Below are 14,756 nucleotides of genomic sequence, written 5' to 3' on the forward strand. Positions count from 1 at the left end.
GAATCACACACCATTCAGGCCAGGAATGGCAGTGGGAACCGGTAAGAATTGGACAGCTCGCCTAAGAAGGCCTGGGGGAGGGGTGCGCCTGGGTGGGTCAGTCGGTTAAGTGTCCGAGTTCAGTTCAGCTCCAGTCATGATCTCACGGTTCATGGGTTAGAGCCCCGCATCGGGCTCTGTGCTGATGGCTCAGAGCCTGGAGCCTGCTTCAGATTCAGTGTCTCCCTCGCTCTCTGCCCCTCCCCTTCTCGTGCTCTGTCTCTCTCTCTCTCAAAAATGAATAAATGTTAAAAAAAAATAAATTTTTTTAAGACTTGGTGGGAAATGAACTCAAGGGGCATGAGATATTCAAACTCCCTTAATATAAAACCAAAGTGTGCCCGGAGACTTTCACCGTCACAGCTGGCTGAGGGTTGCTCCTGGCATCTAGCGGGTTGAGCACAAGGATGCTGCAGAATGTCCTGCAAAGGGCGGGGTCGACCAGCCCCAGATGACAGTTATCAGCACCTCCCGCCCGCTTTTCCACTGACTCTCTCTGCTCCGCTTTCCAGGCGGGAACTCGGGCGTTAAAAGAGACAAAATAGCTTGTTCGAACAGTTATAGAGCCACAAGTGCCACAACTAGAACTGCACCCAGGACTCTGCCCCCAGTGCCTGGGCTCATAACCGCTCAACTGTCCTGCCCCGTAGGCGGGGACTGTTGATCTGAGGGGGACGTGCATGGACGTCAGCAGGTCACCAAACCCCTAAAGCTACCTGCGTCGTCGTAGGTGTGTATTTTTCCGAGGCGGGGGATCAGCCCAGACTTTTTATCAGTTTCTCAGTGGGTGCCGTGAGCCCCCCCGCCCCCCCCGCCAGGTAGGAGTTCCTCCTAGAGATTCCAACTGACATTTGTTCGTTGTCTTCTAGGCGATTGCTCCTTTGCTGGAAAACAACCATCCACCGCCAGATCTCTGTGAATTCTTTTGCAAGGTATGGCGTCCCTGAAGGAGGGCTGCGTTTGCAGGAGGCAGCCTGCCTCCGAGTGTGTGCTGGGGTCGGCTTGGTGCAATTTGCTGAAAACCCAGGCTTCCCCGACCTGGGTCAGGGCCCCACATGGACCCAGAAGGCAAGCCAGGCAACCTTCTCTTAGAGTTACAGCTCTCTCTCTCCGCCACACAGGTGATCAGGAAGGCCCAGAGTCCAAACCGGTGGGTCGGGGAGGAGCGTCCGGCTTTTCTCTGGACTGTCTTTGTAGCTGTCTTGGGAGAAATGTGTAGCAGGTTTTCTGGGTTCCTGACGTCAGAGCTGGTTTATTATTAGCCCCGGCTCCTCTGAGCACCGGCTGGCCCACAGTGGGGCACGGCCATGGGGCTTTTCCTGAACAGGGAAAGCAGGCAGGGGAACGCCATGTTAGCTGGGGGGAGCCACAGAGCGAGACATCCACTGCCGCGGACCCAGTGCCAGGCTCGCAGTGGGATTTACACGGAACACGCCCAGGGCATGTCGGGGACCAATCATCCGTCACTCTGAAAGCACACTTCAGTAGTCCGGGGACTGAACCAGCATGCAATCCTGGTTGGTTCTTTGCTGTATGATTTTTTTTTTTTTTTTTTTATGTAACGAGTTGATGTCTTTGGAGAGACGCAGGGCCTAGGTTTGCTGCTTCCCCGGCGCTCCCCCGTCTTGCACCTGCTGACTCACCCTCCTCGTGCTCCCTCCCTCCCTTGCTTCTTCCACAGCCCCATGGTGTCCTCAGGGGGCGTGGACTGTGTCCACCAGTGAGCCGAGCACGCGGCATGGCCAAGCGGGCACCTGGGAGGCTCAGTGGTTTCTGGAGGGAAGGGGATGGAAAACACACTCTCTCTGTGTGCTTGAGAGACACAGGATTGCCTTATCCTCTCTGGCCTCATCTCTCCGTCAGGAGACCTTTTCCAGCAACCCACAGAGCAGAGGGTGGACCCAGCCTGCTGGCCCGCAGTGCCCGGAGCGCGTTCTCAATGCGCGTGTGTGGCATGTGGCAGGGTGTGCCCTCCGGGCCCAGCGGGTGAGCACCTGTGCGTGTGTGCACACAAGCATGTGCTGCACGGGCATCGGGCTCCTGTGCAAAATGGAGGCCCCCTCCTCCCCGGGGGCCATGGTGAGGCTGGAGACAACTATCAGGCCTTCTCTGCCCCCCAGTGCTTGAGGGCGACGCGCCCCAAGCAGGGTGGGGTCAGATGACCCAGTGTGTGGGCCCCCGAGAGGGTGGTCAGCTGCTCCCTTACCTGTCTCAGCCGATCATCTCTCTCAGTAGTTTGTCCGATTTAATCCAAATCTCTTTATTCTGCTCTCAGGCTGTACAGCTTCTCCCAGAGTTCGTGGTTTTCAAACCACGGTGGTTCTAGAACACTGGACCTCTGTTCAAAGCACATCATACCTGAGGGTTCCCAGGTAGCACAGTTTGAAAAATAGTGAGGTGGAAAAAACCATTCTTTCTGGCATTTTCTGATAGAACTCCTACTGGTCCTATACAGAAGGCAGCCTGCCCTTTGGAGCGAGGGCTCCCAGCCCCTGGGGCCTGTGAGCCTTCAGGCTATTTTCCCTCTGGGGGGGAGGGGGCGGTCCAGCCTCTGTGCCTCACCCACCAGGAAGCCTTGCCAGAGGGGGGAACCTGAGGGGAACAAAGCCACCCCCACTGGGTCCACTCTGGGCCAGCTCACTGGACTTGCCCGGGCAGCCTCACCTACCAGACTTTGAAGCCAGGACCCCACGATCTGAAGAAAGTTTATTTATCTTGGGTTTCCCAGGAAAGCCCTGATTTCTCATATCCCAAACTCAGCACCTACAGGCCTGGGCAGGTTATAAATGTGTCGGGAGGGATGGGGCCTGGTTTGTTCCACCTGAAGGTCTTCAGTTTTCATTTGAAACACAAAACACCACCGTGACGAAATTAAAACACATCTGAGAGGGGCATTTGGCCTCACACTGCTGCCAGCTTATTAAAACCAACAACCGAAAAGCCACAGAGCTTTCAAGATTCTGGTGTCCAAACACTAAGACCCCTGGTGTTCTTGCCCCTGGGTTTCAAGACACTCCTCTGTCACACCATGCACTCTGAATCTTGGTGCTGTGAAAGCGGCACTGTATTAAATAAGGATTGTGTCCAGAGCTGACGCCTGTCTATACTATCTAAAACAGCCTCGGATTTTAAGATCAAAACAAAAAGCAAACAAAAGATCCCTTCCTCACTTTTCTTACTGCAAAAAGAAAAAAAAAAAAAGACCAAAAGCCGTGCACCAGTATTGATCAAGGGAATACAGGCATCAGTGCTGGGCTCCCTGCCCCTGAGCCCTGCTAGGAGCCACAGACCAGGCCCGATCAGCCCTGGCTGGGCCCTGCCAGCTCGGCACTGACCGTGTCCTTCTGTCTCCCCAGCACTGCAGAGAGCGGCCCCGGTCCATGGTGGTCATCGAAGTGTTCACGCCCGTGGTCCAGAGAATCCTCAAGCATAACATGGTGAGTTCCCCTGACCACCCCCCGCGGGCCCCAGACTGCAAAGCCAGTCTTTTCTTTCCCTTTTCCCCAAAGATTTGGGGAACGGGGTTGGCTGTCCTGGCCTGATCACCAGGGACTGGGGTTAGGATTCTGTCTAAGTTGGGGTGTTAACACAGCCTGTCGTCCTCGGCCATATTTTTTTTTCTCTTAAGGCAACAAGAAGGATCTTTTCACAGTAAAAATAACCAAAATAATGTGTCAGGGGGAGAAGAGAGAAGTTTCCGTGTGTAGAATCAGAAATAAGGTCTACAGATGCTCGGCCCTCAAGAAGGGGGAGCAGAACCCCTCACTTCCTCAGTGGGGGCTGGGCTGTCCATAATGGTGTCCTTCCTGATGCACAGTGTGGAAGGGGGAGAAGGAGTGACTTTGTGATGGAGAAAGGGGACAGTCACGGCCATGGCCAGGCAGTCAGGGTCATCAGCAGCAGTGACAAGTCATGTGAGGGCGTGCACCCTGGCTGTGATGTGAGGGGAGGGGCACCGTGCTGCTGAAGAGAAGCAGCGAAAAACGAGGGCCAGTGTCCAATGTGCCTTACCGAGCCAGCCCCCAGCCTGGACTCAGGTCCCCTGGGTGACGTGGAGGCATCTGTGTGCTGTGGCACTAAATCATTTGCAGCGTACCCATGACTCCTGCCCCCCGACCTGTCAAGACTTAGCATGCGAAAACAACTGTGGAAAGGGGCAACCTACAGTTCACAAGTAGCCTTCCTGTCTCCACACCGTGTCCCTAACCCCAGTCCGGATGGCAGCGTAGGGCACAGGTGCGGTTCCTCATCCCGCACCCGCGGCAGACATCATTAATCGATTACAGCACTCTTCGCGCAGAGCCCAGAGGTAGCTTCAGAATCTATCCCAACACAACATTCCCGGCAGACACTGGCAACTGAACTGTGTTGGCACGGTGTGAATTGCGTTCACCATTTTCTGCCCTGAGCAATCACATACCATAATTGAATTGTTGGCTTATTTCTGAGATCCTCCTTGATTTGAGATAAATGCACTTCTAGTTTTCTGAACCCAGGGGAGAGAGATACTCCGTCCGGTTCTTTCTCCAGGACCAACAGAGAAATCTCCATGGTGGTGGGGGCCCGGGGGGAGGGAGCATGGGTTTCTGCCCTGATTGGAGCTTTTATGGTTTCAAGGGCACTCTCTAACTTCAAGCTTCTGAGAGGAAAGGATTTCTGATTGTTAACTTTAAAATCACCGTGCATGTGGCGTGAGGTGAGGGTTGCACCCCTTCAGGATCCAGAGCAGAGGTTCTGGGGTTTCCTTTGCGAAGGACTTCTCTTTCACAACTTGTCAGTGACAGCCAAACCCCCAGGGCATACTTGTCTGGGCCCATGCCTTCTCGGGACGTAAACATTTCTGCGTGTTCCATGGTAGTCAGTAGTCTGTTTAATAAGAGTTCTTATGGGACATCCGACTTCCAAGGGGAAAAAGTCAAAATTCAGGCAGCCTCCCACAGCTTAACCATACAACGTCTCCCTTATATTTGGTTAGTTATGGGCTTAGAGTGTTGACCATGTAGTAATTTTCTGGATAAGATTCAGAATAGCTCCAGGGCAAATCCAGAATTTATAGCATCTGTTGTGGCCTGGCAGAGATCAGGGACCTTCGGGCATGAATCCTCACTTCAGTTTTTACAAACTCCCCAAGGGATCCTCGCGTCTGGGGATGCCATAAAGCTTTGCAGGCCCGCTCTGCTCTTGGTATCTACTAATTGCACGCTCTGAACTCTGTCAGAAGAGAACTATAGACAGGACAGAGGGGGGTTCTCTTTCTGCAGAACAGATGTGTGGTGAACAGTGATGGTGGCTAATGCTAGGCATGGGAAGTATGGTGGGCCTTTCAGGCCCCTTTAATGCTCCCTGAAGCTGATTTACTAGCCATGGGCCAGATGCTCAGCTGGAGCTGGGGCTCTCGGCCGGTGTGGGGCGTCTCGTCACTGGCCTGCCACCAGCCACGTGTCTGTCAGCATAGCATGAGCAGTGACTTCTCTTCACCCCTTCAAGGAGGCATTTGAACACTGGGGAAATGGAGAAAACCATACACCACAGAGGTGTTCTGGGATCTCGGGGCTTCCCTTATCCTCAGAGCGCGTCTTCCGCAAATATATCACATGCCCCGTTTCATGGATGCGTAAGTTGAACCTTAGAGAAGAGTCTTAGAGTGTTACTCACTGGACTGAGATAAAAATTAGATACAAATGGAAGCAGTCCTCTAGAATGTTCTCCTAGAGATTCTAAGCCTGTTAAACTGTATCCTCAAGAATGAATGTGGTCCCTGTGCCCACATGCCATTCATTGGAGTGTTCTTGTGGCAAGGGAAGCAAGATGTGGCTGTGGTCCCTAGTGGACCACTGAGTGACCAGACCAGATTCCAAGAGGAACATTTTTGGCTTTTCCGTAGAGGTAAAATGTCGCTCACCCATATGTCGAAAGGCCATCAGACCCTTCTGTAAGGTTTATTTCCAAGAAAATGACCTTGACTGTCCAGACATCTACTCTCGAAGATAAGGACAGTTGCCTTTAGTAGGGTTGGGTTGAAGCAGTGTTCCTAGACTCATAAGCCCTCAGAAGTGGAAGCGGGCATAGAGATGGGTTATTACAACCCTCAGAGACGATCACGTCCTGAGAGGGGTGGGTCAGCCCAAGGCCACACAGCTTTCCTGTCACCCTTTTCCAGGGCGTCAGGGGACTTTAGACGTCTTCCTCAATTTGGAAGCACGGTCAAGCTCCAGGCTTCTCTTCACTCAGGGGCCTCATCTAGCCCGATGTCCTGTGTGTGTGCCTGGGACTGTGTGTGTGTGTGTGTGTGTGCCTGTGTGTGTATGTGTTTGCACACGAGTATGTATGTTCCTTCGGACCTTTCCCCGTGGTTCCTTCTGCCCTCCTCGTGTAAGGGCACAATCGTGGTAGGAGAATGGCAGAAGACGAACCCCCTCATTGTCCTGAGGACCCTAATTCAGCCTCTTTACTCCAGGTGAAGACGCAGCTCTAGAAGCTTCCTCGTGTGGGCAGGCAGGAGGGCGCGGGAGGGACGTGTTCTACTCGGAGCTTTCAGGAGGGCCGGCGGGATCAGTTGGATCTGTGAAGACAGTCTCGCTGTTTTACCTGAAATTAGATGCTGATCCAGTGACGTCTTATTGAACGGGTTCCACCGAGCGGGGGCAGGAGGAGGGCGGAGGAGTTTGGAGATGTGACTCTTCCCTCGGATGTCTTCCCGGTCACCCTCGTCACCACATCGACTTGCCCCCCCACCCCCCCGCGACTGTTCAAAACCCAGCCCACGGGTTTAGAAGTCCACGAACAAAGCTGCGGGCGGGAGCGCCGCCCTCCTCCCCCCCCTTTCCACCACCACCCGGACCCCTGCCCGTGACCCTGGGAGTGGAGGCAGCGCCCTCTCCCGGTGGACGTTTCTCCTCTCCGACAAGTCCCTGAGCCAGGGGCCACCGAGGAGATGACCCCGACCCCCCCCCCCCTCAGCTGCACTGGGTCACCCGCCCCGTGGGGGTGCCGTGTCGGGGAAGCCTAGCGGGCCCAGGCGTCCCCTGGAGTCGCGCTCTGAAGCAGGCGGGAGCCCTCGGCCTCGCTCCGCGCCCCGCAATTAGGCGACCGCTGAGCGGAGATGCCGGGGCTCAGGCCGGGCCGCGGACGGAGATGTCACCCCGGGGCCTCGTCCTGACGTCAAGCGGATTTACCTCCCCTCCCCCTCCCCCCACCCGCACCCCTTTCACACGGACCCCCCCCCCCCCCCCCCCCGCCACACGCCACACGCCAGCCCCCTGTCTCGAGCCCCACCCGCTCGCCATCCAGGGCGCACACCTCCCGTCCCGGGCCACGGCCCTGACACACGTACACCGCACGTCTCCCACACACGTCCTCACACGCCCCACGTCTCATGCCATGCGCGCGCGCACACACACACACACACACACACACACACACACACCTTTTCCCACACCCCACGTCTCACTTACACCCACCCCCACACCCCACGTCTCTCTCACACACACACAGCTCCTCCCACACCTCCTATCACACACACACCTCCTCCCATATCCCACATTTCACACACACAAACACACCTCCTCCTACACCCCGCGTGTCTCTCACACAGACACGCCATTACCTGTCCAGCCAGCCTTTCTCCGAGCTTGTCCGTCTACTTTCATCGGCCTTTGTGATTCCGTGTGCCATTTGTACAGCCAAATGACAAGATCATCAAATGCTCCTTAAGTATTTCCTGGAGCCCAGTGGGCAGCTGGGGTCAGCCTAGAGCAGCCCGGGACTGGGGACCCTCTTCACCCCGGGGCCACGTCTGGTTCTTGGACCTCCTTCCTACCCTCTTGCTCAGGAGAAGGAACAGGTGTCTTTTCGTTGCTGATGTCTGGGGACACGCAGAGTTGCATCTGTCCAGTGCTTCCTTTACGTCCTGCGTGCCCCGGGAAGTCCCAAAGCCCTCCCCCGAAACCGACGGCCCTAGATTGCGTATCCCCTGACTTTGCTGTGTTGAGTGAGCTGAGCTAACAGCTCACAGAAAGCAAGGGTCCCAGAAACAACGAGGGGGGGCTCCTGGGGACGAGTCTCTGGCTCCCCCAAGGGTTGCGGGGGCCCAGCCCAACACCCGCAGGCCCCCTCCCAGGGGTGCAGAAGGGAAGCCCCGGCTGGACTGTCTTCTGAGCACGTCTGTGCGGCACGCCGACCCCTGTCCTAGCACGGGCTGGGCCGGTGCCGTGCCCATGAGTTCGCCGCAAGTCCCAGAAGAGCCTTCACTGTCGGGACATTTGCTCACCTCCACGGGCGGCCATCAAAGGGGGTGCACGAGAGGGTGACGGGGCCAGCCTCCTGAAGTGAAAAACGTGTGCTGGGAAGAGGAGTTGGCTGGTGTCTCGCCGTCGCCTTCGACACCGGCGGTGGTGGGCCGAGCAGGGTCCCCCTGCCCCTTCCGGGCCCCCGGCCCCCTCCGCAGCGTGCCCAGCTTCTCCTTCTGCTCTCTCCGCAGGACTTCGGGAAGTGCCCACGACTGAGGCTGTTTACTCAGGAGTACATCCTTGCCTTGAACGAGCTCAACGCGGGGATGGAGGTGGTGAAGAAGTTCATCCAGAGGTGGGTCTCCCAGCGGGACCCCCGCCCTGCCGTGCCTGCCAGCCGGCCTTCCTCTCCACCCCAGAGCTGCGCGTCCGCTGACGCCCCCAGGGAAGCCGGGGGTGTATCTGGGCCCTGAGCATCCGTGTTCTCTGGCAGTCTCCGGCACTTACTAGCTCCGTGACATTGAGCCAGTTGCCGTACCGCTCTGGTCCCGTTCACGCCGCGACCCATAGGAGCTGTTGTGTAATTAAAGATGATGTAATATGTGAGGAAGCCCCTAGCGCAGCACCTGGCGCTCGGTAGGAAGTCAGGAAATGGCAATGGTCTTAAATAATAGGATTATTTCCGTGGGTCCACCTTGGGTCTAGAAGTACTGAGTGTGTAAGGAGACAATACCCCTGAGGCCCTGCAGAGCCATCACTGGGGACTTGCACAGCCACCTCCCCAACTTGGGCAAGAGGAAGCCGGAGATGCTGGTTCTTACTCCCTTCCAGTGTTTCGGGGGAGTGGGGTTGCTTTTTCTTTGACTTTTAAATTTTTTCTCTGTGCCTTGGTTTCCTCCTCTGTAAACTGAGAACCAGAGTGGGCGCTTCGCCCAGTTCATGCGCAGACCCCGTGAGCTAATCCACGTAAACGCCAAGAACTGTGCGGATGTGACGAAAATGTTCGCGATAGTTGTCCTCACTCCTCTCATCATTTAAGAAAATCAAAGCAGCCTGTTTAAGCCGGTTTCGAAACTATGCATTCCCTAAATAGACTCACCTAGAATTCACAAAGAATTTCTAAACCCAAATGAAGTGTCCTTCTGGAGGAACCCTGGTGGCTTCAGGGTCCCTTTATCAGGACCCAGTTATGGTTTGTGAAATTTTTTCAGGTTAGGCCTCTCTTACCTCCGGGGGCCACAGTGATTTTCCAGGAATGTTATGGGTGTTATTCCCAGACACCGAACAGCCCTGGGAGAGGGGTATTAGCCTCATTTTACAGATAAGAAAACTGAGGCACAGAGATAACCATGATAAATAACTATAGCTAGCATCCAGGGAGGACTTAGCAAATGTGTCCCAGACACCGTGCTGGGCCAGGGTGACTGTAATAATTTTTCTTTCAAAGCAGGCCACTTTTGGGAGTGATATGCAGTATCACGAATGATTATTCCAGAACCCCCAGGCACAGACATGACTGTCTCGGGACGTAGGACTGCCATATACTGAGTCTTCCCGTGGGTTAGAAAAACTGGGTCCTTGTAACCCACTGAAGAGGAGGCCACGTCCCCGTTTTATAGCTAAGCACATGGAGAGTGGAAAGCGCGAGTGATTTGCCAAGGCTGCTTAGTTGGACTTGAACCCAGGCACCCTGGGTCTCGAGCCTGTGGCCTGGAGCTTGGCCCTCTGCTGCCTGCGCCTGGCAGAGCCAGGACCCGGCACAGGGCTTGGGCCACCCCCTCCCCCGCCCCCGCCCCCGCCTCCCTGCGTGGGCATTCACGCTGCAGCCGCCAGCTCACCCTGCCCCCTGCTCTCTTCCAGCATGCACGGCCCCACGGGGCACTGCCCCCACCCCCGGGTCCTGCCCAACCTGGTGGCCGTGTGCCTGGCTGCCATCTACTCCTGCTACGAAGAGTTCATCAACAGGTCAGTCGCCACCACCAGGAGAGCCTGCAGGGCTGGGGGGGCACGCTTCCACCCGCGGATGGGGACACTGAAGGGCCGGGTCGCCAGGGAGGGCGGTCTGTACCTGACCCGGCCGGGGACGTGGGGTGGCGTTCGCCGGGACTGCCTCCCGTTGTTTGCCAGACCCAGAACCCACCAGGACCTGGGGACGTTACCGGAAAAGCAAACACTGTGAATCAACATTGGCAACTGCAAGGCTGTTGTGTTGACTTGGCCTCAGGAACAAGTGTTTTATTCTGAAGGTTTCTCACCGCCTGGCACATCTGGCACGCTGAGGCTCGTGTGTGTGAGAGAGAGAGTGTGCACACAGGTGCGGCGTGCGTGAGGGGTCGTGTCGGGGGTGTGCGCACGTGCACGTGAGCGTGTGCATGTGTGTGCCCAAGGGCTGGCAGTAGTTTTCTCCCTTTGCCTTTGTAAACACGGGATTTCATTTTGCCCAGGGTCTGCGTGTGTTTCCCGAGCGTCTGTGTGTGTGAGACAGTGTCAGATGCTGCTGGGGGGATAACGTGCAGTGGTCAGGATCGAGCCGGATGGAGTCAGGCTGTGAGAACACGAAAACAGAGCCCATGTGGTAGAGAAGGACTGGAAAAAGGCACGATAGGGCACTGCCTTGGGTCCTCCGGGGTGTGGGTGGAGCAGCTTATGCGGGAGGCAGCCCTAGGAGCTCAGGGAGGGGACCCGAGGACAGCGGTGGAGTCTGATGACCATTGCGGACACCCGTGCGTTCCCCACGGGACTTCCCGGGAGACTGCGTGGAACACGTCTCACAGTCATTCCCCTGAGAGATGATGGTGCTGTGGTGGTTACTTACCGCTTCCATTCTTCCCTGGTTGAGGCTCGCTCTTGGGATGCACAGTGACGCAGATGCCGTGAGTTTGTATAGAGCTTTATACAGTGACCTCTCGGGTCGTTGGAGAGGATATGATGTGCAGGACCAGGTGGCATCTGTTGTAGCTCCCCTGTCCAGTTGTTCAGGTGGTACACTGCACGATTCCAAGGACACCAAACTAGGCCTAGCTAGAGCTGGGGACATAGCAGGAATATATTTCAGCCCCTAAAGAGAAGACAGTGGAGGGACACCTGGGTGGCTCAGTCGGTTAAGTGTCTGGCTCGAGTGTGGCTCAGGTCATAACCTCGCAGTCGCGGAATCGAGCCCTGCATCGGCTCCACAGTGAGCGTGGAGCCTGCTTTGGGTCCTCTCTCTCTCTCTCTCTCTCTCTCTCTCTCTCTCTCTCTCTCTCTCCCTCCCTCCCCCTCTCTCTCTCTCTTTCAAAATATACAAATAAACATTTTGAAAAGTTGAAAGAGAAGAAGGTGGAGCATTCTGAGACACTGAAAATCTGGACAAGTGAGGCTTGTAAAACAACCAGTGTACTTTGAGCTCCTGGGGAAGGGGCCACAAACACTTAATAAGGGAATATTTTCTTATGACAGGGCCTAAGAAGGGAGGATTTCTATTTTCCATGTCCTTAGCCCTAGGTTCTGATATTCAAAGGGGACCTGTCCAATCTTGACTCATTTCCCTGTTCAGAAGGAGGTGATAGTGTCCCTGGGGCCAGAACAGGAAGATGTCATGCCGGTCAGTCCCAAGTGCTTGTTCTGTGCCTACAGCGTGTTATGTTAGAAGCAAAACACACACACACACACACACACACACACACACACACACACACACACGGGAGATCAAAGGGTAGTGCATGGCTTGGACAGCGGACACCTATCCTAAGCATCCTTGTGCACATGGACGGTCTCCCACCCTTGACCTCCACACTGTAGTTCTGGAGCCGATCTGAGTGCATTGCCAACTCGGGCCACCCTAGGAAGCAGGAAGAGACTACTAGGAGGGTCACACACTCCCAGGCTCCTTTTCCTCCAAAGGCCCGTGACTCATCTCGGCCTCCCTGAGCCCACGCGGCAGATGCCTGGCCTGGAATTGGGAGGAGGCAGGAGCAGGAGCAGGAAACAGCACCTCCCAGAATTTTCCCTCTGTGTCCTCGAAGCTCTGCTCGGGTGCCTCAGCCTTCGTCTCTCTTGTCCACTCAGCCCTCGTTTAGTGACCGCTCATCACGCGCCAGGTGCCACAGGCACCTAGGTGAACCAGCTAGACGGAGCCCTTGCCCTTTCAGAGCAGACAGTGTAGCGGGAGACGGAGGAGGAGGGAGGGAGGGAGGGAGCGAGCGAGCGAGCGAGCGAGCAGTCATGGTACACCTTGGTCAGGGCTGCGATGATGGAAGCCAGAGGCATAATTAACATGGTCTGTGATGGGGAATCTGAACCCTGGCTGCTATCAGTCAGCTGGGGAAGGTTTACACAATCAGAACATAAACGTAGCACGCATATACCCTATAACCCAACTCCGTATAGCTTTTGGCATATCCACCAGAAGACACGTACGAGAATGTTCTGGCGGCATTATTTGTAACTGCTCCTCACTCAGATCTGCCTCACCCTCCTCTCCAGTGTCCTTCAACAGTAGGATGGTTGGACGCTTGGGGTGTGTTCACACAGAGGAACGCTAGAGAGTGGCAAGAATGGATGAACCAGAACAAGCAAACTGTGAATGAATCGCACAAATGCAGAACTGACCAAAAGAGGCCAGATCCGAAAGATACATACGGTGCGATTCTTTTTCCTGGAACTTCAAGAAGAGGCAAAAGGAATCTGTGGTGATAGAGGCCAGGAGAATGGCCACCTTTGGGGTGGGGAGTTAGAGGAAGGGCATGAGAGAAACCTCTGGGTTCCTGGAAGTGTTTCACATCTTGCTCTAGGTCAGTGGTTTGAGAACCATTTGAGACCGGGAGCCGTCTTGACGCCCCAGGGGTATCTGGCAGTGTCTGGAGACATTGGGGGCTCCCATGACTTGGGCCGGAGTTGGGGTGCTGGGTGTATCCAGCGGGTAGAAGTCAGGAATGCTGCTCAGCATACTCCCACATGTAGGATGCCCCTCCTCCCCCGCCCCGGGAAACAATCTGGCCCCGAATGTCAGTGGTACCAAGGGGGAGGAGTCCCGATCTGGTGGCCGGTGGGAACGTGGGGAAGTTCACGAAGCCCTGCACCTGAGGTTTACGTACTTGACCGTACCGTATTTCGGTCACGCCCAGGGTGTGCCGGAGCCCTGCTGCGTTTGGAAGCACATCGCTTCCCAGCCCTGTACTCAGTGGTGGCACCTTGGTGGTTTGGAGTTAGGCCTGATGGGAGCATTCACACTGGCAGATGCCACAATCAGGGTTCCCTTTTCCTGGCAAGTTGTTGTTGCACGTTTACGAGCATATGGGTCATAAAAAAGAAAAAAAAAAGGGGGGGGTGCCTGGGCCCCATCCGCTGTAATTTTGATTTAATTGGGATGGCCCTGGCATTGTTTATTTCTTGTTGTTTTTTTAATTTTAAGCTTCGCAGGCAAGTCGAGTGTGTGGCCAGAGCAGAGAACCCCTGCTCTAGGGGCAGGTGAGGGAGGGATCCCTCGGAGAGGTGATCTTTAAGTTGAGAGCTCTTGGCTGCCAGCAAGGCAGGAGGCAGGACAAGCTGATCCAGGCAGAGAAAACAGCATGTGCAAAGGCCTGGTGGTGCAGATAGGGTTGGCATTAGTCACCTTTTCCATCTGTGGTCCTTAAACACCTGCCTCAGAATCCCCAGGCTGCTTCCTGAAAATGCAGACTCCTGGACACAGCATTTTCAAGTTGGGCCCAGGAATTTGCATTCTTGGCAGAGTCCGTAGGTGATATGCTCCTTGATGAAGGCCACTGCAGGGGAGGAAGGGAGGGAAACGGTGTGACGAGCAGAGAGGAAAAGAGAAACAAAGGGGAAACTGGAGAGAACAGCCAGGCCAGGCCGAGCTGCTCCTGGGGGTCGTGATAAAATGCAGATTCAGATTCAACAGGTCCCAGGCGGGGCCTGAGACTGCTTGCCTAACGGCCTCGCAGTAAGGCTGAGGCTGCTACTTGGGGACCACACTTGGAGTGGCAGAGCTGGCCCTCTGTTTGGGTGGGGGGGTGTTCATTCTCAGAGCCCTGGGGTCTCTGATAGGATTTAAGTAGAGAAGGGACTTGACGAGATGTCAGTTTCCCAGGTCCCCCCTGGCTGCTGCACAGAGGATGGACTGGAGGGGGCAAACTTGGCCGTGGGCGGATCACAACCAGGGGCCCAGGGAGGAGGCCTGGGGAGGGCGAGGTGGGTCCCAGCCCCCAGCTCAAAGCGGCCCAGCCCCCTTGGAGCCTGGAGTAGTTTCCTGTTAGTCCCTCCAGGAAGTCACCACAAGGCCTGCAGTGCTGCGAGGTCTTTCCTGGGCTCAGGTCCATCCCACCCTTGGCGGTCAGTCCCTGGAAGATAAAGCCCTGTGGGTCTGTCCACAGCGCTCTTGGTGGGTACATGATGTACTCACTGAAGAACAGACAACTTGACCCAGGTTAGCATAGCTTGCTGGAAAATCACCCGCTCTGAGCCAAACAGCCTTGAAAATCCACTCCTAAATCCCAGCAAAGGCAAACA

The 14,756-nt window shown here is 55.7% G+C and overlaps 1 protein-coding gene across 2 annotated transcripts in view; it reads left to right on the forward strand.

The window, feature by feature from the left end:
* LOC102964436 (c-Maf inducing protein) overlaps positions 1-14,756 on the forward strand; it is a 230,100-nt gene that overhangs the window by 189,998 nt on the left and 25,346 nt on the right. For both annotated transcript variants that reach the window (XM_042970514.1, XM_042970515.1), the window contains 4 exons: positions 909-971; positions 3,396-3,476; positions 8,519-8,622; positions 10,128-10,232. In XM_042970514.1, the coding sequence (XP_042826448.1) occupies positions 909-971; positions 3,396-3,476; positions 8,519-8,622; positions 10,128-10,232 (353 nt within the window). The remainder of the gene's footprint in view (positions 1-908; positions 972-3,395; positions 3,477-8,518; positions 8,623-10,127; positions 10,233-14,756) is intronic.

Source organism: Panthera tigris, chromosome E2 (genome assembly GCF_018350195.1).
Source record: "Panthera tigris isolate Pti1 chromosome E2, P.tigris_Pti1_mat1.1, whole genome shotgun sequence".
In the NCBI taxonomy this organism is placed as follows: Eukaryota; Metazoa; Chordata; class Mammalia; order Carnivora; family Felidae; genus Panthera; species Panthera tigris.